General features: G+C 37.8%; 2 protein-coding genes and 1 long non-coding RNA gene across 7 annotated transcripts in view; 2 read left to right on the top strand and 1 right to left on the bottom strand.

The window, feature by feature from the left end:
• PARG (poly(ADP-ribose) glycohydrolase) overlaps positions 1-23345 on the top strand; it is a 120365-nt gene extending 97020 nt beyond the window's left edge. For 4 of the 5 annotated variants that reach the window (XM_029245107.1, XM_029245108.1, XM_029245105.1 and 1 more), the window contains 3 exons: positions 2948-3053; positions 13819-13947; positions 14645-15693. In XM_029245107.1, coding sequence (XP_029100940.1) covers positions 2948-3053; positions 13819-13947; positions 14645-14799 — 390 coding nt within the window. In that variant the 3' untranslated portion in view covers positions 14800-15693. Of the gene's footprint in view, positions 1-2947; positions 3054-13818; positions 13948-14644; positions 15694-20985 lie in introns of those variants that run through there. The other variant, XR_003797008.1, reaches the window with a different exon arrangement.
• On the bottom strand, positions 1269-22397 carry LOC114908689. Its single transcript, XR_003797009.1, has 4 exons — positions 22338-22397; positions 17726-17810; positions 12176-12310; positions 1269-2825 (listed from the first exon to the last, which is right to left on the bottom strand). It is a non-coding gene; the product is annotated as an uncharacterized LOC114908689 (long non-coding RNA).
• On the top strand, positions 22704-23863 carry FAM220A (family with sequence similarity 220 member A). The gene is given in 3 exon segments (XM_029244802.1): positions 22704-22794; positions 22906-23214; positions 23217-23863. Coding segments are annotated over 3 exon segments (600 nt in total). The 3' UTR covers positions 23417-23863.
• Positions 23864-24981: the final 1118 nt, after the last annotated feature.

The raw sequence follows: 24981 nt of genomic DNA, 5'->3' as shown, positions 1-24981 counted from the left end.
ATGTTTGTTTTTAAGAAATCAGTGTTCTAAAACATCAGAAAATCATTTTCAATACCAACTATGTATTAGTTTAAGTTAGACGAGTACGGTAGATTGATTTCATATAAACAACTCTTTTTTTTTAAATTTATTTTTGGCTGCGTTGGGTCTTTGTTGCTGCACGCAGTCTTTCTGTAGTTGCAGAGAGCAGGGGCTACTCTTCGTTGCAGTGCGTGGGCTTCTTATTGTGGTGGCTTCTCTTGTTGTGGAGCATGGGCTGTAGGCACGCGGGCTTCAGTTGTTTTGGCACGTGTCTCAGTAGTTGTAGCTCGCAGACTCTAGAGCACAGGCTCAGTAGTTGTTGTGCACGGGCTTAGTTGCTCCGCGGCATGTGGGATCTTCCCAGACCAGGGCTCGAACCCGTGTGCCCTGCATTGGCAGGCGAATTCTTAACCACTGCGCCACCAGGGAAGTCATGAACAACTCTTTAGGACAAAAATTGTTAAATTATTAATTTAGCAAACAGTATAATGTATTTACATTATATAATGTCCTCCCTCCTTCTGCCGCCCCCCATCCCATGCCACTAGGCCATCATAGAGAAATGGTTGGTTCAAACAGAATAAAAATTTTGTAACAGTAGCCAAGATACGGAAGCAACCCAAGTGCCCTGCCCATCAACAGACAAATGGATATGTATACAAGGAAATATTTCTCAGCCATAAAAAAGAATGAAATTCTGCCTTTTACAGCAAAGTGGATGGCCCTAGAGAATATTATGCTTGGTGAAATAAGTTAGACAGAGAAAGACAAATACTATATATCACTTACATGTGGAATCTAAAAAATAATACAAATGAATGTATATGAGAAACAGAAACAGTCTCACAGATATAGAAGACAAACTAGTGGTTACCAAAGGGGAGAGGGAAGGCGGGGAGGGGCATATTAGGGGTATGGGATTAAGAGATACAAACTACTATGTATAAAATAGATAAGCGTCAAGGATATATTGTATAGCACAGGGAGTTACAGCCATTATCTTGTAATAACTTTTAATTGAGTATATTCTGTAAAAATACTGAATCACTATGTATACCTAATATAATATTGAAACTAATATAATATTGTAAATCAATTATGCTTGAATAAAAAAAGAATTTTGTATTTAATCATCAGTTATTCTTTATACCTAATTACTGTGTAAGTATTTTATATCATTTAATTTCTATCTGATTACATTTTTAAAGTTTCATTTTATTTTACTTAATCAGAACACCAAATGCAGGTTAATTTCAGTTTCATAGGTTTTTTTTTGTTATGGTCATTTTTCAAGATAGATTTTTTTTTAAAGTAAAATTGGTTAGATTTTGCTTCTAATAATCTAAATATTTCAAATTCTGTTGTTAGGCCTTAGTCTTACTAAGCTATTTTTGCTCATTAAAGAAAAGTTAGCCCAGATATGTAGAGATAGCAGTGTGAAAGAAACTAAAACCATTCTGATGGTATAAAACAGAGATGACACAAACTAGGAGGCTAAGAAATCTTCCTCTTCTTCTAGACATATTTGGAGAATTTGACAGGAAAGCATGTGGCAAAGTTATGTCTATTCTGACAGAAAGTCTGTTCACCCCCTTGTTGGCATAAAGGCAGAGACTGTATCTTTCAAGAACCTACTCAAAAAAATTGAGCTCTTTGATAGTTTTGACCTGAAAGAGATTTTCAGATGCTCCATGCATCTGATTATACAGGTAATTTGTGAGTTCTAGTGTAAGCTCTGTACCACAGTGTTGAGTAATGGTCTGGTACCAACTTATAATTAATATCTGTCAGGATTTACAGCCTAGGAGTGGGGGGAAGGAATGGCCTTGTTAATCCACCCAGACAGGTATAAAATACATTTTTATACCCTTGTAGCAACTTCAGAGAGCAATTTACAGTATTTCTATGTGTGGGTTTCATAGAAGCATCTTTCTTTTATCCTTGGTTTTTCTCTGGGAACATTTGTCACACATCATTCTTTCTATTTTATTTACTGTTATACATAAGCTATATTTTAGGGTTTGGTACTTGAGAAAGCCCAGGGGAGATTTGCTTTGCTATTATTTTAAACCTCTTAATATAGTCTGATAAGTTTCAGAAAACTAAGAACCCTTTGGAGGCAGAAAGACCAACTTGTCTGACAGCAAAGAAACAGAAATCAGAAACCCTGGGACCTTAAACTGCAGTCTTCTCATATACAAAATGAGCTGTTCATTTAATTAAAACTTAGCATCCTCAGGATATATTGTACTTTTCTCAGGTTACTGGCAAATTTTAAAATATTCTAGCTTAAAACAGAGCTGTGAAACTAGAGAATCTTGGAGCTGGAAGGGATATTAAAGGTTATCTTGTAACCAGGTATAGGTATCCTTTTTATATATAGTTACTTGCTCATTTTATTTATAGTTGTTTAAGCATTTCAGTGGCAGGAAGCACATTTAAAAGCTAATCACAGTTATTAATCTAAGTCCCAATAATTCAGAGAGAGAGTGGTGAGGAAGCATAATAGTAACTGTTTACCTTAATGAAAAAAATGGTAATCAAAAGTTTTCAAATAAAAGTGTCTTAAATGCCTTTCTGTCCTTTAATCCCTTGTGGTTTGTGATTGGGATTCCATTAGTTCTTAAAATATCTGACATTTTCCTTTATATTTGTTTGAATTGGAAAAAGAAACTGAGACCTGTAATGGTTTAAAGGCTTTGATTTGCCCAGCATCAAAGCAAATAAATAATAGAACTGATCATTTGTTACTCTCTTCCTTGTGTAATCCCAGGATTTTCTCTTTTTCCCCTGTACTTTGGCCCCTAGGAAAAAAAGAGAGAGAGATAACATAAGCTTGATAATGGATACTGATCCTAGTACATCAGTCAGAAATACTGTTAGTGTCTAGTCATTCACGTGCTTTGATATTTCTTTCATCCTGCAGGCTTACTGTGGATTTCTTCGTCCTGGAGTTTCTTCAGAGAATCTTTCTGCAGTGGCCACAGGAAACTGGGGCTGTGGTGCCTTTGGGGGCGATGCTAGATTAAAAGGTGAGTGAATCAGTTGTTACAAGAAGGATAATAGTATTTTGACTAAGGAGAAGAGTTAGTCCTTCAAACCGGATTTCTAACCACAAAGATCTAAAAGAAGAGAAAAAGAATATTTGACACCATCCTTTTTTTTCTTATTGTATATGAAGGAATCCGTATTTTTATTTATTATTTACCTGCAGAGGTCACTTATCTCTGATCTATAAGACACAGTATTTAGTTGAATAAAGAGAGGGAAGAGGCCAAAATTACTATGAAGTTTCAAGCCAAAGCACCCATTCAAGCACGTTCCTTTACAGAAGTGGTTTTTTATGGACAGAGCTATTTGATGACTGACTCGTTCATTCACCAAACTTACGGCGCATCTGCCACTGCCTAAGCACTGTGGTAGGCTCTGAGAATACAAAGGTGAATAAGATGTAGTCCCTGCTTTGGAATTCACAGTCTAGCATATGAGGGAGAGGCATAGACAATGCAGCACATAGTAATGAGTGCTTTAATAGAGGTACACAGTGTGGGGGACTATAGCTTGGGAGAGCTGCATGAATGGCACAGATAAGGAGGCATTTCAGTACTCAAGAAGGATAAACATTTCTTGCCCTTTATAGTTTATAGTAGAAAAATCACAAACCTATCAACAAAGCTGTTGGTCATTTACCATATTATGACGTTTGCTTTCCTCTCAGGAGTGTCAATTATAGAGAATAGTATTATATTATTACTTAGCATGGTTACTATTCTTTGTCAACCCAGCTGGTGACATAAGCTGGGTGTGCTACAGTGCAGTCTTGACACTAACTCCCTGAAGTTAGTACAGACCCTCGGGTTAAGGACACCCATCCTCCACAAGACTGCCCCTACTGCAGACTCTAGCTGCAAGTCTGGGGAGGGGGTGTCCCCCCGCCCACCTGCACCTCTTACCAGCTGGCTACCAGTCTTGGGAGTTTTCCACAACCAACCCCTCTAAGGTTTGATAATTCATTAGAATGACTCACAGAACCCAGGAAGGTGCTATTATAATTTTATTACAAAGGATACTCATAGGGTTTATGTATTTGAGCCTGTTGAGTTGTTGTCACATGGAGTTATGTTTTATGTGTTTACATTTTTGTGGCATGCTTAGAAAAATCTTCTCTATTCCTTTATTCTAAAGGCTTTCACCCATATTTTCTTCATATCCAAAAACAAAAACCACATGTTGTCAGTTTTGGTGTTTTGAAGGTCTATAGAAGAAGGAATTTCTGGGTTTTATTTTATGAAATTCTTTATCATCCTGAATTTGTTTGAGGAAACCTGTTTTTCACTCTGGGCTTATTGATCTTATGACAGACACTTTTTTCTGTTTTTCTCTTAAGTAAAATAAATGAGTAGATTCATATCATCAATCCAGAAACAAGGTCTACTATAAGCCTTGGTCATTTGTGATGGACAATTTGGGAAGCTTTATAAATGTGTTCATTTTGTTTCTTTTCTTCATGGCATAAAAGCCTTTCTCTCAGACTGCGGCTTTGCTTGCTCTGGTGACTATTAAGGGTAGTATAGTATACACAAGATTCTCATTGTGTAATTTTCTCAATTATCGAGATTATTTTTCTGTTGTGAGCATATATTGTTTGTTGGTTTTTTCCAGCTTTACTGAAATATAATTGACCTACAGAACTATGTAATTTTAAGGTGTACAACATAATGATTTGACTTACATCATGAAATGAATATCAAGTAGGTTTACTGAACATCTATCATCTCATATAGATACAACATTAAAGAAGTAGAAAAAAACTGTTTTCCTTGTGATGAGAATTCTCAGGCTTTACTCCCTTAGCAACTTTGATTTATAATGTACAGCAGTGTTAGTTATCTTTATCATGTTGTACATTACATTCCTAGTACTTACTTATCTTATAACTGGAGGTTTGTTATCTTTTGACTACCTTCATCTAATTCCCTTTCCCCCAGCCTCCTGCCTCTGGTAGCCAGAAATCTGATCATATTTTCCTGTGAGTTTGTTTATTTGTTTCTGAAGTATAATTGACCTACTTATACTACGTTAGCTCCTGGTATACAACATAGTGATTCTATATTTCTGTATATTTCAAAATGATCTCCATGATAAGTCTAGTTGTCTTCTGTCACCATGCAAAGATCTTATGTAATTACTGACTGTATTCCCTACACTGTACATTTCATACCCATGACTCATTTATTTTGCAACTGGAAGTTTATACATCTTCCCCCTCACCTATTTCTCTCTTCCTCCCTACCCCCTCCCTTCTGGAAGCCACCTGTTTGTTCTCTGTATCTATTACTCTGTTTCTGTTTGGTTATGTTTGTTCATTTATTTTGTTTTGTTTTTAGATTGCATCCATAAGTGAAATCCTACAGTATTTGTCTTTCTATTCCACTTAGCATAATACCCTCTAGGTCCATCCATGTTGTTGCAAATGGCAAGATTTCATTCTTTTTTATAGCCAAGTAGTATTTCATTGTATATATATACCACATCTTTATCCACTTACGTATTGATGGGCACTTAGATTGCTTCCATATCTTGCTATTGTAAATAATGCTGCAGTGAACATAGGGGTACATATATCTTTCCTAATTAGTGTTTTCATTTTCTTCAGATAAATACCCAGAAGTGGAATTGCTGGATTGTATGGTAGTTCTAGTTTTAACTTTTTGAGGAACCTTCATACTATATTCCATATATATTGCATCAATATATATTCTCATCAGCAGTACACAAGGGTTCCCTTTTCTCCACATCCTCACCAACACTTATTTGTTGTCTTTTGATAATAGCCATTCTGAAAGGTGTGAGGTGCAATTTCATTGTGGTTTTGACTTGCATTTCCCTGAGGATTAGTGATGTTGAGCATATTTTCATGTGCCTCTTGGCCATCTGTATGTCTTCTTTGGAAAAATGTCTGTCTAGGTCCTCTGGCCAGTTTTTACTGGTTGGTTGTTTTTTTGGCATTGAGATGTATGAGTTCTTTGTAATATTTTGGATATTAACCCCTTTTTGGATATATCATTTGCAAATATCTTGTCCCATTCAGTAGGTGGCCCTTTTCGTTTTGTTGGTTTCCTTCACTGTGCAAAAGCTTTTTTGTTTACTGTAGTCCCATTTGTTGATTTTTGCTTCTGTTTTCATTGTCTCAGGAGACATATCCAAAAAATATTGCTAAGACTTATGTCAAAGAGCATACTGCCTATGTTTTCTTCTAGAAGTTTCGTGGTTTTAGGTGTTACTTTTAATCCATTTTGAATTTATTTTGGTATATGGTATGTGAAAGTGGTCCAGTTTAATTCTTTCGCATGTAGCTGTCCAGTTTTCCCAACATCATTTATTGAAGAGGCTGTCTTTTCCCCATTGTGTATTCTTGCCTCCTTTGTTATAGATTAATTGTCCATATAAATATGGGTTCATTTCTGGGCTCTCTATTCAGTTCCATTGATCTGTGTGTTTTTGTTCCAGTACCATGCTGTATTGACTACTGTAGCTTTGTAGTAGAGTTTGAAATCAGGGAGTGTGATTTGTCCAGCTTTGTTATTCTTTGTCAAAAATTGCTTTGGCGGGCTTCCCTGGTGGTGCAGTAGTTGAGAGTCCGCCTGCCAATGCAGGGGACACGGGTTTGTGTCCCGGTCTGGGAAGATCGCACATGCCGTGGAGCGGCTGGGCCCGTGAGCCATGGCCACTGAGCCTGCGCGTCCGGAGCCTGTGCTCCGCAACGGGAGAGGCCACAACAGTGTAAGGCCCGCGTACAGCAAAAAAAAAAAAAATTGCTTTGGCTATTTAGGGTCTTTTGTGTTTCCATACAAATTTTAGAATTATTTTATTTCTGTGAAAAATGCCATTGATATTTTGACAGAGATTGCATCAAATCTGTTATTGTTTTTGTAATTTTAAAAAATCTTATTAAAAATGTTCTCAACAACATGGATGACCTTGAAAGAATGATGCTAAGTGAGATAGATACCATATGATCTCACTTATATGTGGAACCTTAAAAAAAAAAAAGAGCTCATAGATACACAGAACAGATCAGTGGTTGCCAGAGGTATAGGATGGAGAGTGCACAAAATGTGTGAAAGAGGTCAAAAGGTACAGACTTCCAGTTATAAAATGAATAAATCGTGGGGATGTAATGTGCAGCATGGTGATTATAGTTAATAATACCGTATTGTATATTTGAAAGTTGCTAAAAGAGTAAATCTTGCAAGTTCTCATCACAAAAAATATGTAGCTATGTGTGGTGGTGGATGTTAACTAGATTTATTGTGGTGATCATTTTGCAATATATACAAATATCTAATTATGTTGTACACCTGAAATGAATATAATGCTATATGTCAATTATATTCTGATTGTATAAAAAAAAAAAAGAGCTGTTGGAACTGTGTAAAAACCCCTCTTTTATAAGCCCACTTTCTCATTAGCCACATAGCATATATGAGCAAGGGAGCATTTAAATCCTAGATTAATTTCCAAGAGAAGAGAGCATTAAGAAAGAGATGTTCGCTGATGAACCAACATTAGGGAGGCAGAGCGGGTGCACAGAGAAGAATCAGAAGCTATGGTCCAGTTCAAAGTATTGATAGATTAAATAAAGTTGGTAAACAAAAACCTTTTGAGAGCAGATAAAGACAGGGCCAATATTAACTTCTCTGAACTGGCCATCTTTATCTGTCCCTAGGTCTTAGTAATGTTTCAGGAAGACTCATCTGAACCATCAGATGCTATCCCTACCCTATAAGAAAGAAGGGAGGAAGGACAGTTAAAACAAGCAAACAGAAAACTTCATGGACGGAGAACATGGGCATATAATAAACCCTTAAACTTACATTTCTTTTATTAGAAATAAGGCTAAATATTTTTTAACATGCTTGTTGCCTAACTGTGCATGAGTTTTTCAGTTTGTAACAATTTAATTTTGAATGGCTTTCATTGTACGTTATGCTAACAACTAGTAAGAGAATATTTTTCATATATTCATTCATTCAACAGACATTGATTAACAGCTTTCTGCCCCAGGCAGCCAATGGCCCTATGAGCCAGAGGGTAGGAAAGAAGGGACATAGGGAAGAGGGGCTTGATGCCTGTCCTCCAGCAGCAGCCAGTTACCTCCTGCAGGCTTGTGGAACCAAAGGGGGCTCTCTCTGTCCTCCTGCCTGGCCCCTCATCTTTCTGAGGACCCTCTGGAGGCCCGTGGAAAAGAGCTTTTGAGTGAATGTGAATTCTCCTTTCTGGGGCTCATAGCTATTACAAAGTGACACTACCCCCACCTCCAGTTCACACTTGGCTTTCAAAATTTTATTCTCACCCGTTTCTATGGTAGCTGCCTCTTTCTCCTGTGTTCTTTCAAGATAATAGTTCATGTGTTTTGTCTCTTCTTGGTAGAGCTTGTTGTACTTTGGTTGCCCTGAAAACTCAGCTCTCTGGTAGACTCAGGAAAAGTTATGATTCTGTAGATTACTTGGCCTTTTCTCATTGTTAGATAGATTAGAAGCACTGTTTTTTGCTTTTTTTGTTTGTTTTTTGCTGCATTATTTATCCCATCTCAGTAGAGACTGTTGAGTGGGCTCCTGCCCCGTAAGTGTACCACCAGGCGCCCATGAGATTTTTAGGAGATAACTTGAAACCATTTCTAAATGGTTTTTAAAGCAAATTATGTTTGTTTCATCTCTTATTTCTAATTTTATTGCATTGTAATCAAAGAGTATAGATAAAATTATCTCTACTTTTTAAGAGTTTTTTGGGCTTTTACTTGTGGCCTAACATAATTGTTGTATATATTATGTTGGCACTTGAAAAGATGTCTCTGAAGGGTAAAGAATTTATACTTTGTTAGATTCTATACCTATTAGATCAGACCCTATATTTTTCTAGTTTTGTCTGCCTGCTTTCCGAAGGAATCAAGTGGTGCTCTAAAGTTCTTTCTATTGTGTTTTTGTCAATTTCTCATTGCACATCCTCAGTGTTTATTTTTTGTACCTCTCTGTACTGTGTTATCTGACTTGTGAAAGATTATGCCATTGCTAGCTTACCATAATTTGAAGCTATCTTGATGCAGTCCTGTGCATTTTCTTTTCTATCCCCATTCCCTACCTTCACTACCTAATAGTGACTTGCAAATAAAATAAGCTTAATGAATTTCTATTTGACAAATAGAAATTTCAGCTCCACCGCTTTCTGGCTCTGTGACCTTAGACAGGTTAATTAATCTTTTGGTGCCTTTATTTCCTGATTTTCAAAATGGAAATAATACTAACATTTATTCAGTTTTTGTAAGGATTAAGTGAGTTAATCCTTGTGAATCTTGAGTTTGTCCTTTAAAAAAAGCTGCTAGAACGTTCAGCATGCTACAGTATAGAGCTCAGTGTTAGCAGTTGTTACTAATGTTACATGCTAATGGCCTCAGACCATACCTGTGGTATAAAGTATCCATGGTTTTACTCATTTTTTGTTTGGTTCATTTGTTACAAGAGGACACTGTGAATTGTTTTTTGACATTATTCATATTTTTTTGAAGAATTTTTGCAGCTTAACATTGATGCCAAAAAGAAAATTAAAACCAAGCTCCCTGCAGGTTAATTTAAGTGATTATTTTGGCACCTAGTTGTGCTTGAAGTTAGAATTTGATGGTTTTATCATACTTGGAGTCAGTCCATACACCCTATTAGATTTGTGATTTATTCTCATCTAACTTGTGATAACAGGAGAGTTCACTTAAATTGTGAGACATAATTGTCTAGATTTGAAAAGATCTTGGGGATGTAGTGAGGTCTGAAGACAGTTCTGTTTAAAATGATCTTTTGTTAGTGATTACTGATGTATTTAAGGTCAAGATTAATTTAAATTTCTGAAAATTTCCTTTGTGTATTTATAGTCTAATATCCAATGCAAGGAGAAAAGTTATAACAGATTATGGAATTATACTCTGAAAGAGTCTTTAGGGATCATCTGATTCAACTTCTTCATTGCACAGATGGCGAAAATGCAGGCAGGAGAGTTAAGTGACTTGGCCAAAGTCATAGAGCTTAGATAGCTAGCAGAAGGGCAAGGCCTGAGCTCAGGTCTTCAGTCTCCAGTCCCAGCTTTTGTTACCATGTGTACCCAAACAGAAATGGATGTGAAATCAAGAATGTAGTATGAACTGGTTCTCTTATTAGGATCCAGCCTTTTTGGTAGATCTGTCAAGCTTAGCTCCAGGAGCCTATCCACAGGGACAAAGTGGCCTGTGAAGCATTTAAAACTTAAACTCTATAGGGAGATACATTTTAAATGTTTTTATTAATATTTTATTTCATAAATGGCAAATAACCAGTGATCTAGTATTTCTGTATGTAAGGACGAAGTAGGACTAAAAGGACTTTTCTTTGGGTCTCTCTCTCCTCTCTGTCTCTTAAATAGGAAATACTTAAAGCCAAATTTCATTCAAACCAAAAGATAAAAAAATGATACCTCTTGGTAGAAAAAGATGATGATTCATTGGTTTCCCTTTTTTTATGTAGTTTAGGTTAATTAGGAACCTTTTAAAATTGAGTGTACTGAAGCTTTAATGTATGTACAAGTTGGTTGAGTGGTTTTAATTAAAATGTATCTCTATTTTGAGATAATTACTTTCAACACTCCAAGATTAATGAGGCCTAGTCACAGTACCTCACATGCTGGGGATACTCAATAAATATTAGTTTGGAAATTAGGATATACTTTGGTATTTTAGAATCTCACATGTATTCTAATGTCTTAGATTGTTTCCCAAATTTGGGAATACTCAGCTATATCAAATTTACTAGTTCATCTTAAAAATAATTTTCCTTCCTACATAATTTTTTAAACTTTTTATTTGAAAATAATTTCAAACTTACAAAAAGTTACAAAAAGTTAAACTCTGTGTATGTTTATGTATATATGCTTGTGTATTATACACAATTTTTTTCTGAACGATTTGAGCTTAAGTTACATACATTATACCCCCTTTGCTAAATACTTTAGTGTGTTTTTCCTATTCTCTTATATAAACACATTAGTTATAAATTCATAAATGTACATTGATATAATATTTTAATCTTCTCATCTGTGTTGCAGTTTTATCAGGTGCCCTAATCAAACCCGCTGTAGCCATTTTGCCCTCCAATACAGGGTCCAGGGTCAGGTATTGCATTTAGTTAATGTCTGAGCCTCCTTTTGAATCTGGAGTATTTCCACAGCCTTTCTTTGTTTTTCTTTTATGACAATGACATGTTTGAAGAATACAACATTCCTTGAGTTTATCTGCTGTTTCCTCATAATTAGGTTTATATTATGCATTCTTGATCAGAGCAGTACCTAGGTGATAGTGTCTGGAGGCACTTAAGTAGTCATCTGACCCCATTAGTGATGTTAATTTTGATCACCCAGTCAAGGTGTTATCTGATTTTTCCACTGTTGCAGAGTTTTTTTCCTCTCTTGTAGTTAATTAAGTAGTCTGTAGGAAGACACTTTGAGACAAAATTTCCCTTAGGTTTAGCATCCTTTATTGATCTTTGCCTGATCCAGTCTTTACCATGATGGTTGCAAAAAGAGGATTATGATAGTTCTAGCACTCCCTCCCGACTTAACCAGTTAGTCTTTGGCTTTCTCCTGTGAGTAAAAGCCCTTCTTTCTCTCTATTTATTATATATTATCATTGTGAACTCAGGAATTTATATTTTTTCAGTGATTTGTAAGTTATTACTGTACATAATATTTTGGTGCTTAGCTTGTCCAGATTTGGCTAGTAGGAGCTCCTTCAAACTGGCTCCTATATTCTTGTGACAAACATCCATCAGTTTTCCTGTTTTTGAGCACTTCTTCACTTTCTGGTATAATAAAACATTCTGGGTTCATCTTGTACCTGTCCTGTCCTAACCATGGAATCAGGTGTTCCCTGAGGAATACAGCTCTGTTAGGTGGAATGGTATTAGAGACCAAGATCTGGGCACTAGATGTGCTCATTGCTACTAAGATGTCTTCTTTTTGGCCCTTTCAGCAGACAAAACTAAGAAATGCACATACACACACACACACACTCTCTCTCTCTCTCTCTCTCACTCAAACACACACAAATGTACATATTTTAGAAGTCATGAGTACATACCAGTGCCTTCCATTTCAATCTATCAATCACCACAGAGTTCTTTTTTGTCTTTTCCCATTCCGTGTTGTATTCCCTCTTCCACACTGAGAACTACAGCTGCCAGCAACATCAACAAATTAACTCATTTGTTCAGTCCTGAAATATATTTTAAAATAGTTTCAGAATTGCTTCACCTGTACTACTGTGGTAAGCAAATCTAGTAAAAAGAGTCCGGGAATTGTTTGCGATTCTTTCCTCCTTGCCCAAGACTGAAGGCATATTAGTCAAATAGTGTGTTCATAAGTTACTTGGATTAGTTCTTACTTTCATCCTTTCATTTTTCCTTTCCCTGTAGTGCTATTCTTTTGAAATAAAATTAGGCTCATTTGTTTTACTTTGCTTTCAGTTACAGGTTCCTTCCCATTCCCATTCTTATTTTAATTTTGTTTTGAATATGTAGAATATTAACATGCTCTCAAAAAATCAAAACTATATTTATCCTCCAGAGGGTTTTAGTTTGATTCCCATCTCCCATTTTATGAGGGAAAAGATATGTTACTAGCAAAAGGGCATTTATTGTACCTTTGTTCATTTTTGTTATTTAAAGTAAATTTTGTCGGGCTTCCCTGGCGCAGTGGTTAAGAATCTGCCTGCTAATGCAGGGGACACGGGTTGCAGCCTGGGTCCAGGAAGATCCCACATGCCGTGGAGCAACTAAGCCAGTGCACCACAGCTACTGAGCCTGTGTGCCTAGAGCCCACGCTCCGCAACAAGAGAAGCCACCACAGTGAGAAGCCTGCACATAGCAACAAAGAGTAGCCCCCGCTCTCTGCATCTAGAGAAAAGCCCATGCGTAGCGACGAAGACCCAATGCAACCCAGTGCAGCTCAAAATACATAAAATAAATAAATTTATTTTTTTAAATAATAAAAAAATAAATTTTGTCTATTGAGATTAAGATTATAAAGGAATTTAACTTTTGGAAATATACTCCAGGCTGAGTGATTTGTAACTCTGATTTGTGGGGACAGTGGTCCTCAATGATTTTCCTTTTCCAGTACACCAGAGTTACTGTCCAGTGTTTTCAGTAACATTCACTCCATGCTGTAGTGATTGGGTGGAGGTGGGAGTGCAGGAGGGATAAGGGTGTCTTCTCTAACCCATTTTTGAGAATGCTTGCTTGCTGTAGGGTTAATGAGAACAGTAGAACCTCCCAAGTATATTGGTCATGGGAAATCACAGAGACTCCTTTGACAGAAAAAAAACAATGACTATGTATAAGATAAAATAATTAAATCAAGCAAGCAAACACAAAAATTTTAGTTCCAGATTAGTGTAAGTGAAAAAAAAAAAACAAAACACTTCAGTGCCTTAACTGTGCTGCCTCAGATGCACCTTCCTTTGTTTTCCCACGAAGATGCTTACTTACGTGGGAATTCTGTGGCTTGATGATATTCTCAGCAGCATGTCTGTTCAGTCACAAAACTAGATGATTTATATTCATTCTGTATTTGCCATTGCTAATAACGTGTATATTAGGTTTATAAATCTTTAATCCAGGATAAAGCTATGACACACCAGCTATAATTTACCTGGTTGAAAGAACAGAAGGTATCTTGATGTGAAGTGTCATAATATAGTTGTGTTTCTTCTCTTTGCTACAGCCTTAATACAGATACTGGCAGCTGCTGTAGCTGAGCGAGATGTGGTTTATTTCACCTTTGGGGACTCAGAATTGATGAGAGACATTTACAGCATGCACACGTTCCTTACTGAAAGGAAACTGACTGTTGGTAAGTAGGGGATAGTCTTGACACTTGGTATCTAAATGGATTGTACACCATCCAGGAGGAGCACTTGCTAAATCTGGATAGATCATAGTGGATAAGAAAAAATGGAAGTGTGATTTTGATGGGGCGAGAAGGTCTTAGAGGGGCAACACTTGCAGAATCTTTTTCTGGCAAACTTTCATCCTCAATCTTGAATGAGTATGTCAGCTTATTAATTTAAGGCTGAGAAGTTGGAATTAGTGTCCCTTTTTTACTTTTGTGTGTATAGAAAACTGAAAGAGGGAAGGTATTGGCAGGTAAGTTAAAACCTAAGCGGCCTCACTCTGAGTTATGTTTATCAGACATGCCAGCATCCTCCATCTACTGTTTCAGCTGGACCTGAAAGGCCTTGCTATATGGGAGCTAAATGTAAAATTAGAGTTGCCACGAACTCCCAAAACAATGCATGCATGATGTACCATGTATAGCCTGCTGTAATTATGAACTAATAAGTAGTTTCTTTAAGGTATTCTAAAAAATTTTAACTTTATATCAGGAAAGCCTTCCAGGCTGTTTTTTAAAATAAAGCCTTCATGCTCTATTTTCAAAAGCCAAATGTGAGCATATATTATTTAGATTAAGATAAAACTGAAGTGTTCTGTAGTAGTTTTATCCATCTACATACCTTAATGTGCAATTGGTCTGGCTTTCTACTCTTCAGGAGAAGTATATAAGCTGTTGCTACGATATTACAATGAAGAATGTAGAAACTGTTCCACCCCTGGACCAGACATCAAGCTCTATCCATTCATATACCAAGCTGTTGAGTCTTGTGCGGAGACCACGAACCAGCCAGGACAAAGGACTGGGGCCTGAGGATCCAAGTGAATAGAACCTCCTTCCACCTCTCATGAGAAACATCCTTTCTGAACTGTCAGGTGTAACATATGAACTGACTTAATATAAATGTGTATATAATCCACATTTGTAGGCAAGGATGCAGTCCCTTCCACAAACATAGATTCAGACATATTTTGTTTCCATTTTTTTCTATTTCAGTCTTCATTCTTTGATTTTTCTTTCTTTTGCCCATAAGATTTCTTGTGAAATTTCATGAAAGTTTGTGCTCAGCCTGTCAGGTCTCTTTTTTGATGCCTGTATATTATACAAATTGCCTCTGCAGCTAGCAGATGCCAGGGAAGAAGGTGAAATCCTAGAATCTGTTTAACTAACTGGGTCTGCTAAAGATCTCCCTGTGAGCCTTTCACCCCCTACTCTTCTTATGATTGCATTGTTGGAGTTTCTGATTTTTGAAAATTAAGAGTTGGGTTTTTTTTTTCATACATGTTACATAATGCAGATCCCCTACGTTAAAAGTTTTGTATTTAAGGCAGAATAATTTCCAGAAAGTTATTTAGTGACATCACCTTTATCTGTAATGGTCTGTCTGTCCTTTTTCCCTGATCAATTTTTATTGATACTGTTTTTGGAAACTGACCTAAATGGAAGGAAATGTAGAATAAAAGAGTTTCCCAAATGGTGTTTAAAAAACAAACAGATCCAAGAGACTTGAAGGATCTTTTGTTTCTTGGGGTTTTTTGTTTTTTTTTTTCCTTTTTGAATTAGGATTATTGTTTGTTCCTTGGTGCTTGAGGCATATTCATATAACCAGAGTTTAGAAACTGGGAACTTCATGGTGATCTGTACATAGTGAAGTTTCTCTGGTACTCAAAGATTATATAGTTAATAAATTTTCATTAACAAATCATTTGTCAAACTCCCATATCATCTATATTTCATATATATGAAAAATATGTTCTTTAAGTGTGTCTACATGCAAGCACATAAAATCTAAATAAAACTGGAATTGTGGGAATGATTAGGTTTAGGCTTTATTAGGGGCTCTGTTTAAAATTCTTTATTTACAATTGTGTCCATTTAAAATGGGCAACAAACATAAATAATAATGTCTCTCAGAAGTTAAAGCCAGTGTCAATTCTGTGTTAACTGAGAGTAGAGTTTAATCACAGAAGCACTTATTTATATTTCTAAAGTAATTCTAAACCATACTGCTGAAGTTCTAGTTTATAGTCAACTGTCAGGAAAAGCTACTGGTGGTCAAATCCTATTAATAAGTTTTACGTAGATGGTCCAAACACCTGGTATCAATATTGGCAGGGAAAAAATGGGGCCTTGGCCAGCATCTGCAACTCTTTGTTTATATAGAGATTGAGAAGTTAGTGGAATTTGGCACCTGAAGGCAGCCACTTGTCACTGATGAAGTTTTTTAAGATTTTTCATCATCTCTGAGTCCAAGGTGTCTGCCTTTATTTCTACTGGTACTAAAGTCTTTTCTTTCCTTCCCAACCCATTCCATGCTTTGGTTAAGCATTCATGGTATATTTCATTTCTTTTTATCTATCTCTATATTCTTTCCCTCTTATCTAGCCCCAAGACTAAGTAAACAGTTCTTTAAAACGTTGCATGAACAGTTTAGGAGGTTCATGTGGTAGACAAATCATTGAGTCCAGGTAAGAAGACCTCCCAGCCTAATATTACAGAATACAGGTACTAAGACTCAGCTGTTAGTACTGAACAGGTTGGTGACCAGGCCATCTTCCTGACTGCCTTTCTTCTATTGAGGGGTTTTCAAGAATAAAAACCTGCCTACTTCTTTGTCCTAGTACATTCTTGAATTGGGACAGTTTAATCATGAGGAATGTATAGAGAGAAATAATGTCCATTTTTTGTGGTGGGGAGGGTGGTGGAGAGAACATGATTACTTTGTTCCTAAAGGCCCTCTGTAAAAAGAGGGACAATATCAGACATTGAACTAACATTTGTATCTATTTTAAGACATTTAACAGCACCTTTTTGTTCTCTTTCATTTAGGGTTTCTTTTATTACATGTTGTTTACCCTTCCCTTCTTTAATCTACTGAGGCATGAAAGGATATTTTCAGTTTAGAATTCTTAGGTTTTTAATATAACTCACTTGCTTCTCACTTTCTATCTAGCTCACTCAAATGTGCAATAACAGTTTAAGGAAACAATGTGGACTAATGGAAAGGGCGTGAGATTTAAAATCAGACCAGCTGGGTTCAATTGCTAACTGTATCCCCAGCTAACATTTTAACCTTCTTTGGATAAACTGAATTGCTGAGCCTTACTTAACTCACTTAGAAAATGGGTTATTAGCACCTACCAAGAAATACTGTATATAAAGCAACGAACATAGGGTCTGGCACTCAGTTGGTCCTTAATAAATGCCAACTATTTTAGTTGACCAGAAACATGTATGGGGCACCTACTGTACACTAGGGACTGTGCTCATTGCTTTATATATTTTAGCCCGTTTTACCCATGGGCTAACGGATGCCCAGACGTTAGGGAGTACCATCTCAACTTCCAGGAGTTCATTATGAAAGGAGACTTACTTTGTAATCTGATAGAGCAAAGGTTCTGACACTCTTGTTCTCTACCAAGTTCGTAGTACAGCTTATTCTTCATCATAAATAACTAGTTATCAGTGGGGTATATTAAATGGTCTCTGAGAGACTTACCTCTTTTCTTCCTGGTTGAAGTGACACTAAAGGCAAGAAGATAGGTATTTGAAAGCGAGATTGAAAAGAAGATCTAACCAAGCTCCAGGATTGCTATGTCAGGTACTTATCCAATAATATATTGCTTTGGAAACCAAGCATTAAGTTGCCCCACTCCAAGAATATGACGGAACAAAAAAGTCACTGGATTATATTATTTAACACTTCAACAGGAAGAGAAGCAATTGCATAGATTCTTACCTGTTTTCTTCTGTCTTCTCCAATCCATGTGGCTGCATATTCATGGCTTTTTTCTGATGTAAGGAAGAAGTGCATCCTAGGAAGTCTGCTTTAAAGACAGACAAAGGTTAAGAAGGTGTGTCCTTCCTCCTCTCAACCCTGTGGATCTGCCCCAGTCCTTTTTCTGGAGGGAAGGGAAAGACCAGCCATTCCTGGAACGTGAGCTCAGAATATTTAATCCTGTCCTTTGGGGGCTGGAAGTGGGCCTAATGTGATACTTACTAGAACGGCCGGAATCCACTGACCCACTGCTGTGCTCCGTGCCCACTGGAGTCCCCTTAGTCCCTCCTCACCAGATTCACACAGACCTACTACTGAGCCTTTAAAGTGGAAGGTTTCCCAAAGAAAACCAAAACTGTTCATCTGGTAACTGGTTTTATTTTTCCTGTTTATTTTAAATGTAGGGCTAACAGGTCATGATGATTTTGAACCTGGGGGATAAGGAGAGATCTGTGCTAATGTTTACATGATTTTTCTAGGAAGAGAATAAAGAAATTTTGATCCCCTTGGTAGCACCTAATATACATACTCTCATTTTATTTTTTTTTAAATTTATTTAATTTATTTATTTTTGGCTCTGTTGGATCTTCATTGCTCCAGACGGGCTTTCTCTAGTTGCAGAGAGCGGGGGCTACTCTTCGTTGCAATGTGCGGGCTTCTCACTGCAGTGGTTTCTCTTGTTGCAGAGCACAGGCTCTAGGTGCGTGGGCTTCAGTAGTTGTGGCATGCGGGCTCAGTAGTTGTGGCTCATGGGCCCTAGAGCACAGGCTCAGTAGTTTTGGTGCACAGGCCTAGTTGTTCCGTGGCATGTGGGATCTTCCTGGACCAGGGCTCGAACCGGTGTCCCCTGCATTGGCAGGTGGATTCCCAACCACTGCACCACCAGGGAAGCCCCATGCTCTCATTTTAAAAATGTATTGTGTGTCTTAGGTATTTGGTTAAAGTTTTTGCATATAGATTTGTTGTTCCACATTAGGTGTTAGGCATGTAGAAATGGTCACAGGCATAAGGAACTTTCCAAAGGTAAAGAGAATTCAGGATGCATTAGTTTTTCTTCCTTGCCAGGTTCCTGAGGTCATGTTTCCTGTTCATTTCCTTTTCCTAGTTTCCATCTTCCCTCAAGAGAGCTCAAATAAGAAGATGTCTTGAAGGTTCTGAGGACCACCGTCCTTCCATTCATTCACATATTCACAAACACAAGTGCCTTCTCTGGGCAACCATTGAACTGTCTGCTCAGGGATGCAAAGATGAATGACTTGTCCTCTGCACTCAGATCTAAACTGAGGCACAGAGACAGGGTGATACAAAAAACCCCACAAGTATCATTTTCTTTTCACTACTGTGTTGCACTTCAACCTAGAAAAACGAATTGAATTTTTATGCTAACAATTTAGAAATTCGAATAGGCCCCTGGACGATGTCAGTTCACCAGAGTGTTTAATGCCCTTACACAACTTTCTCTGTTGGAGAGTTGTATAAACAAATGGCCTAACTTATAACGTTTAGATGGGCTACCTAAATGCCCTTTCTTGACTTAATATAGGAGCTGGCATGTGGCTTCTTGCCATCTTGATTCCTATCATCTCAAGTGCCTGCCATCTCTGGTTCTTGGATTCTGAGAAAGTGGCACTGGACGCTAAAAAGTAGATTTCCTAATAGAAATGTTACTTTTCCCTATGGTGAGTCCACACAGGGTAGGTAGAAGGTCACGTTTATTTTAGCTGGAATTATATTGCCTCAGTTTGAATACTATACATTTAATAGATGAAAAATGAAAATTAGCTTTTACTTGATATCAAGGAAAAAATAAATTTTACTTGGCATCAAAATATTTCAAAATATGGGAACCTTGGGGATAAAATAATAAAAGGGTCCTTGGTGGTGAAAAGATGGGAGACCATGGCAGAATGTTGCATTTTCTATTAAGATTTGTAACAAGAGCCTATAAAGTTGGGCATAAAAAATTTCAATATTTGGGAAGAAATATACTCACTGTAGAATTGATAATACTCTCAAAAATATACCCTGATCTGCTCTTGAACATGTATGAAGCACTGTCATCAGAATCTTGACCTTGCAGTATTTTAGAGTATTCATTTATTCCACAGATATCATATTTCATTAATTCTAAAACATTTTTTTCACATTGTAGCATCTGAAATCCAAATACTTCTAAAACTTGGTGGTATATCATAATTTAATTTGCAGTATTTTTTAATGGTACATAAAATAAATGTATTTTATAATCTATGGAATCTTATATTTGAGGAAACATGGTAATTAGAATGCCAGCCATATACCAGTCAGTTTTAAGCTTTGGAGCTCTAATTGTGACCAAGATAGACTGGGTCCTTGTTATCAAGTTTACACTGTAGTGGAGAACACAGACAAGAGCTTGTAACATGACTTAGACTGGGTAGTCAGGAAATGGTTTTCTTTTTAAGGGGAATTTCAGACATATACAAAAATAAAGTAGGGTAATAAACCTACATATATGTATTATCACCCATCTTCAACAATTACCAATTCATAGCTAATCTCGTTTGATCCATATTCCTACCTATTACCCACCCCAATTTTTTGAAGTTCACCCCAGACATAATATATGTCTTTAAAGACTGTACCACAATACCATCACACTAAAATAGAAAGGACTTCTTATTCCAAAAGATGGAGTACACAAACATTTCCCTATTCTTCCTGCTAAGTACAGCTAAAAACCATGAACATGATATATAAAACAAATATAAAATTCTGAAAGGGGGAAGAGAGAAGGCAGACTGGCTAGGGGAATCCTGGGAACCAAGGAACAATACAGTGGTAAGTTCCCTGGATTTTGTTATTGGTCTTATATTCTATAGTGATTACTGGAAAAGGCAGCCACCTGGAAATTCTGAGTGCAGATAAAGAAAGGCCCAAGAAAAGCCTACTCCCTTTAGCCAATGGACCAGGAAAGGGGCAGCCTACAAGACAGAAACTTTTATGTAATAAACCCTCTATTCAAGCCAAACACACAAAAACAACAACAAAACTAAGACCCTACCAGCAAAGATAATGTATAGAGCCTAGACTTTCACCCTTTCCAGGTTACAACAAAATGCTCCAGTAGGTCAGGTGTTAAGGGGGGTCTCTCCCAATGCAGTGTGAGTGGAGAACACATGCGAACACTGGACTTCTATCTCCACCTGGGCTAACATGGCTCCTCTCCCGTTTCCTGTTAGGTGCCCTGCCCCTTCCACTAGGAAGTGTCAGAGGAAGGCTAACTGACAGTCAGAACTTCTTCCCACTTCTCAGCAGAACTGAGGCCATTCGTGCACTTCCATCTACCATTCTGCATTGTCAATGGAGAATACATGAAGAGCATCAGGGTGCTCCCCTTCCTAGCCAGAATTATGTCAGCACAGCCTACAGTGGAGCCTGAACTCCAATTTCTACCAAGCAGTGATGAGGAGCCCTCCCCTCTGTGTGTCAACTGAGGCAGAGAGGAGAACCTGAACATCCATCTCCATCTGGCTGTAACGAGGCAGTGTCTTGTTCCCCAGCTGGAGCAGTACCTGAGGCCAGCTAAAACAGGTATCAGGGCTTCCCTGGTGGCGCAGTGGTTGGGAGTCTGCCTACCGATGCAGGGGACACAGGTTTGTGCCCCAGCCCGGGAGGATCCCACATGCCGCGGAGCGGCTGGGCCCGTGAGCCATGGCCGCTGAGCCAGCGCATCTGGAGCCTGTGCTCTGCGACGGGAGAGGCCACAGCGGTGAGGCCCGCGTACCACAAAAAGAAAAAAAAGAAAAAAAAAAAGGTATCAGAGGAGGCCTGCTAAAACACAAGATTTAATGAGATCCAGATTCTCATAATATCCAAAATGTTCAATGAAAAATCACTTTGAATGAAAAGTCACTTATCATACCAAGAACCAGGAAGATCTCAACTTGAGTGACAAAAGGCAACCAACAAACAGCAATACGGTGATGACACAAATGTTAGAATTACCTGACGAGAATTTTAAAGCAGCCATCATAAAAATGCTTCAACAATTATGAACACTTGAAATAAATGTAAAAGTCTCAGCAAGGAAGTAGAATGTCTCAACCAAGAGGTAGGATATATACGAAAAACCAATTTAAAATTTTAAAACTAAAAAAAATACAATAACAAATTAAAAAAAAAACCTCCAAGAATGAGCTCAACAACAGAATAAAGAGGATAGAGGAAAGAATCAGTGAACTTGAAAATGGAACCATAGAAATTAGCCAATTTGAACAATGATAAAAATAGACTGAAAAATAATAAAAAATTGGGCGTCAGGAAAATCTGAGACTATAACATATAACATTCCTATCATTGGAATTCCAGAAGAGAGGAGAAAGATGGTGTGGGATGAAGAAGTGTTCAAAGAAACAGTTTCTAAAAAAATTTCCCAAATTTATCAAAAGACATAAAAACCTATAGATTCAAAAAGGTGAATGAACTCCAAACAGGATAAACTAAAAAAATTCCACACCAAAAGCACATCATAGTCAAACTTCTGGAACGAAAAAAGAAAAATTATTGAAAGCAGTCAGAAATGACATCTTACCTGCCAGGGCAGAGGCCAGGAGACATCACGGTGGTGGGTCTATATGGTAGCAGCTTTGTGGGGCTGTCTGGCTCTTACACTCGGCCGCCACCAGCTCCTACAGGGTCTTCCTTGTGCAAGGGGCTGACCCAAATACTGCTCGTCTTAGACCTGGCCTGGTGGTTGCGCATCAACTTCCCCTACGTCTTCATCATAGCTTCCATGATGCTCAAAGTCCACATGCAGGTTCATATTGAGATCCATCGAAGGCCTTCCTCGGACTGACAGACGTGTCCTTAGGCTCAGGGCATCAGAGCACACCTAGCATGAGGGACTCTCAGCATCCACCTCGCAGAAGAGAAGGGAGCAGGTGATGACTCAGACAAAATGCTGTATAGACTCAACAGAACGCAGAAGGAGAGCCCTTGCCCATCAGATATAACTTCCAGGACGAATAAGCTTGCAGTTGATGTAAATGGTAATTCACAAAATGAGTTAACATTGGAAATGAAAATGATCTGAGTGAGGTCAGCTTCTTGCTTCACGATGGCAACAAAGCACTTCCATGTTTGCAAGAATCAATAAGAAGAAATTCAGCTTCAGCAGCTGTTCAGAGGAAGACTGGATCTGTTCTTTGCTCCTGCAAAAGAGTGTTTTGCTGGGGTGTCCTGTGGCACTGGAGAAGCTCAGGTGAGGCACTGGCTGGGAGGAGGGCCCACAGCCACTGAGAGCCACAGAGGACAGAGCCACAAAGGAGAGCCTGGGGAGTCAGGACTACCATCCTCTCAAAAATGGTCAGAAATGGGGATTTGTGAGGATGAACCACCAAGTGCTTTTCTGGAGAGGCTAGACTCTGAGTTGGAACTGTCTTGCCTGCATTCCATCCTGTCTACACTGCTGCAGCACATCCCCAAATATTCTTGAACGATGAGACAAAATGTGTTTTCCCTGGCCATTCAAAGCTCATGTTTTCAGAGCAAACAGTAGAATACAAGAAAATGCTTTCATGTGAAAAAAGTACCTCAAATGATCTGCAGATAACACTGGCATTACTGGCTCTACAAGCTTTTGAATTTGCAAAGCTGTTATGTCATAATTAAGGTACCAGCAGAACAATAAAAATTTTAAAAGTCCTAAATAATTTCTTTTGCATTAAGTCTGGATGCAAACCATGCAGCCATGAAGCTCCTGCTTTGGTTTGTATGACCAGATAGACTTAAAGTAAGTGGAATTCAAATTCATGGAAAGCTGGTTGATATGGAAGGAAATTTTTGACTTTTAAATTGTGCTTGAAAGACATTCAGGATTGGGAAACCATTTCAAGGAGAATACTGATATATCCTACATAAATGTCAGATTAGACCCTAAAGATTTAACATGAAGCATTTAATATGCCTTCAACACCCATTCTAAAGGGTTACAGTCCCAGATACTGTCTCTCCAGACTGTTTCTGACCATCTAATGGAAGTAGATATTTGTAAAATCAACCCCCCTGTACTTGCTCTGAGCCAGGCTGAGTTGATGGTAAGCTGTTACCACTTCTGCATTTTTTTTTTTTTTTTTTTTTTCTTTTTGCAGTACGTGGGCCTCTCACTGTTGTGGCCTCTCCCGTTGCAGAGCACAGGCTCCGGATGCGCAGGCTCAGCGGCCATGGCTCACGGGCCCAGCCACTCCGCGGCATGTGGGATCTTCCCGGACCGGGGCACAAACCCATGTCCCCTGCATCGGCAGGCGGCCTCTCAACCACTGTGCCACCAGGGAAGCCCCATTTCTGCATTCTGTAGAATAATTTTTGTCAACAAAATTTGATTTCTCTTCTCACATGCCTCTCCTTCCACTTCAAATGCAATAAATGGAGGCCCTACAGTGAAAGTTGCAACATTAACCTTACCTTTAGATAAACCTTTCTCTAATTAGGAACCCTAGCAGTGTTATTTGAAATAAAAAGGAGCTTGAGGCTATCTGTCGTTGCTCAGTTATAGAGAGGCAAATCAAGTATTTCCCTTATAGAAGGTTTCCAGTTTACAGGAGTCAAGGTATCTCTACACTTAGATTTTTCTGGGTTAACTCCTTTTGTTGTGTGTTGATAACTTTGATAAAAGGCACTTAAGAGTGTAAGTTTTTAAGGAGTCCCAAAGTAAGACTTAACCAATTTCAGAATTATTTGACTGCATATATTTATATTGTGTGCTAAATTACTATGCCGTGTGCTATTTTAGTGTTTTGGGAAAATGAAAAATAAAGCCCATTCTTTGGCATAATAAATGTCTCATTTTATGTGTGTAAAAGAAAATTACAATTGGTTTCTCATCAGGAACAATGAAGGCCAGAAGGAAGTGGCACAACACTTTTCAAATTCTGAAAGAAAAGAACTGCCAACGCAGAATTCTATATCTAGTAAAAATATGCTTCAGGGATGAAGGGGGAAAATCAAGGCATTCTCAGATGAAGGAAAACTAAGAGAACTTGTTTCCAGCATACCTGCGCTAAAAGAATGACTAAAGGAAGTTCTTGAAACAGAAAGGAAATGATAAAAGAAGGAATCTTGAAACATCAGGAAGAACAGAAAGAGTAAAAATATGGATAAATACAGTACACTGTATTTTTCTTGAGTTTTCTAAATTATGTTTGTTGAAGCAAAAATTATAGCTGTCTTTTGTGGTT

This window comes from Monodon monoceros, unplaced genomic scaffold, assembly GCF_005190385.1.
Source record: "Monodon monoceros isolate NGI ecotype Baffin Bay Population unplaced genomic scaffold, NGI_Narwhal_1 Super_Scaffold_4, whole genome shotgun sequence".
Lineage (NCBI taxonomy): Eukaryota > Metazoa > Chordata > Mammalia > Artiodactyla > Monodontidae > Monodon > Monodon monoceros.
Note: the sequence above shows the minus strand (reverse complement) of the source record. Positions and strands in the feature narration are given on the sequence as shown.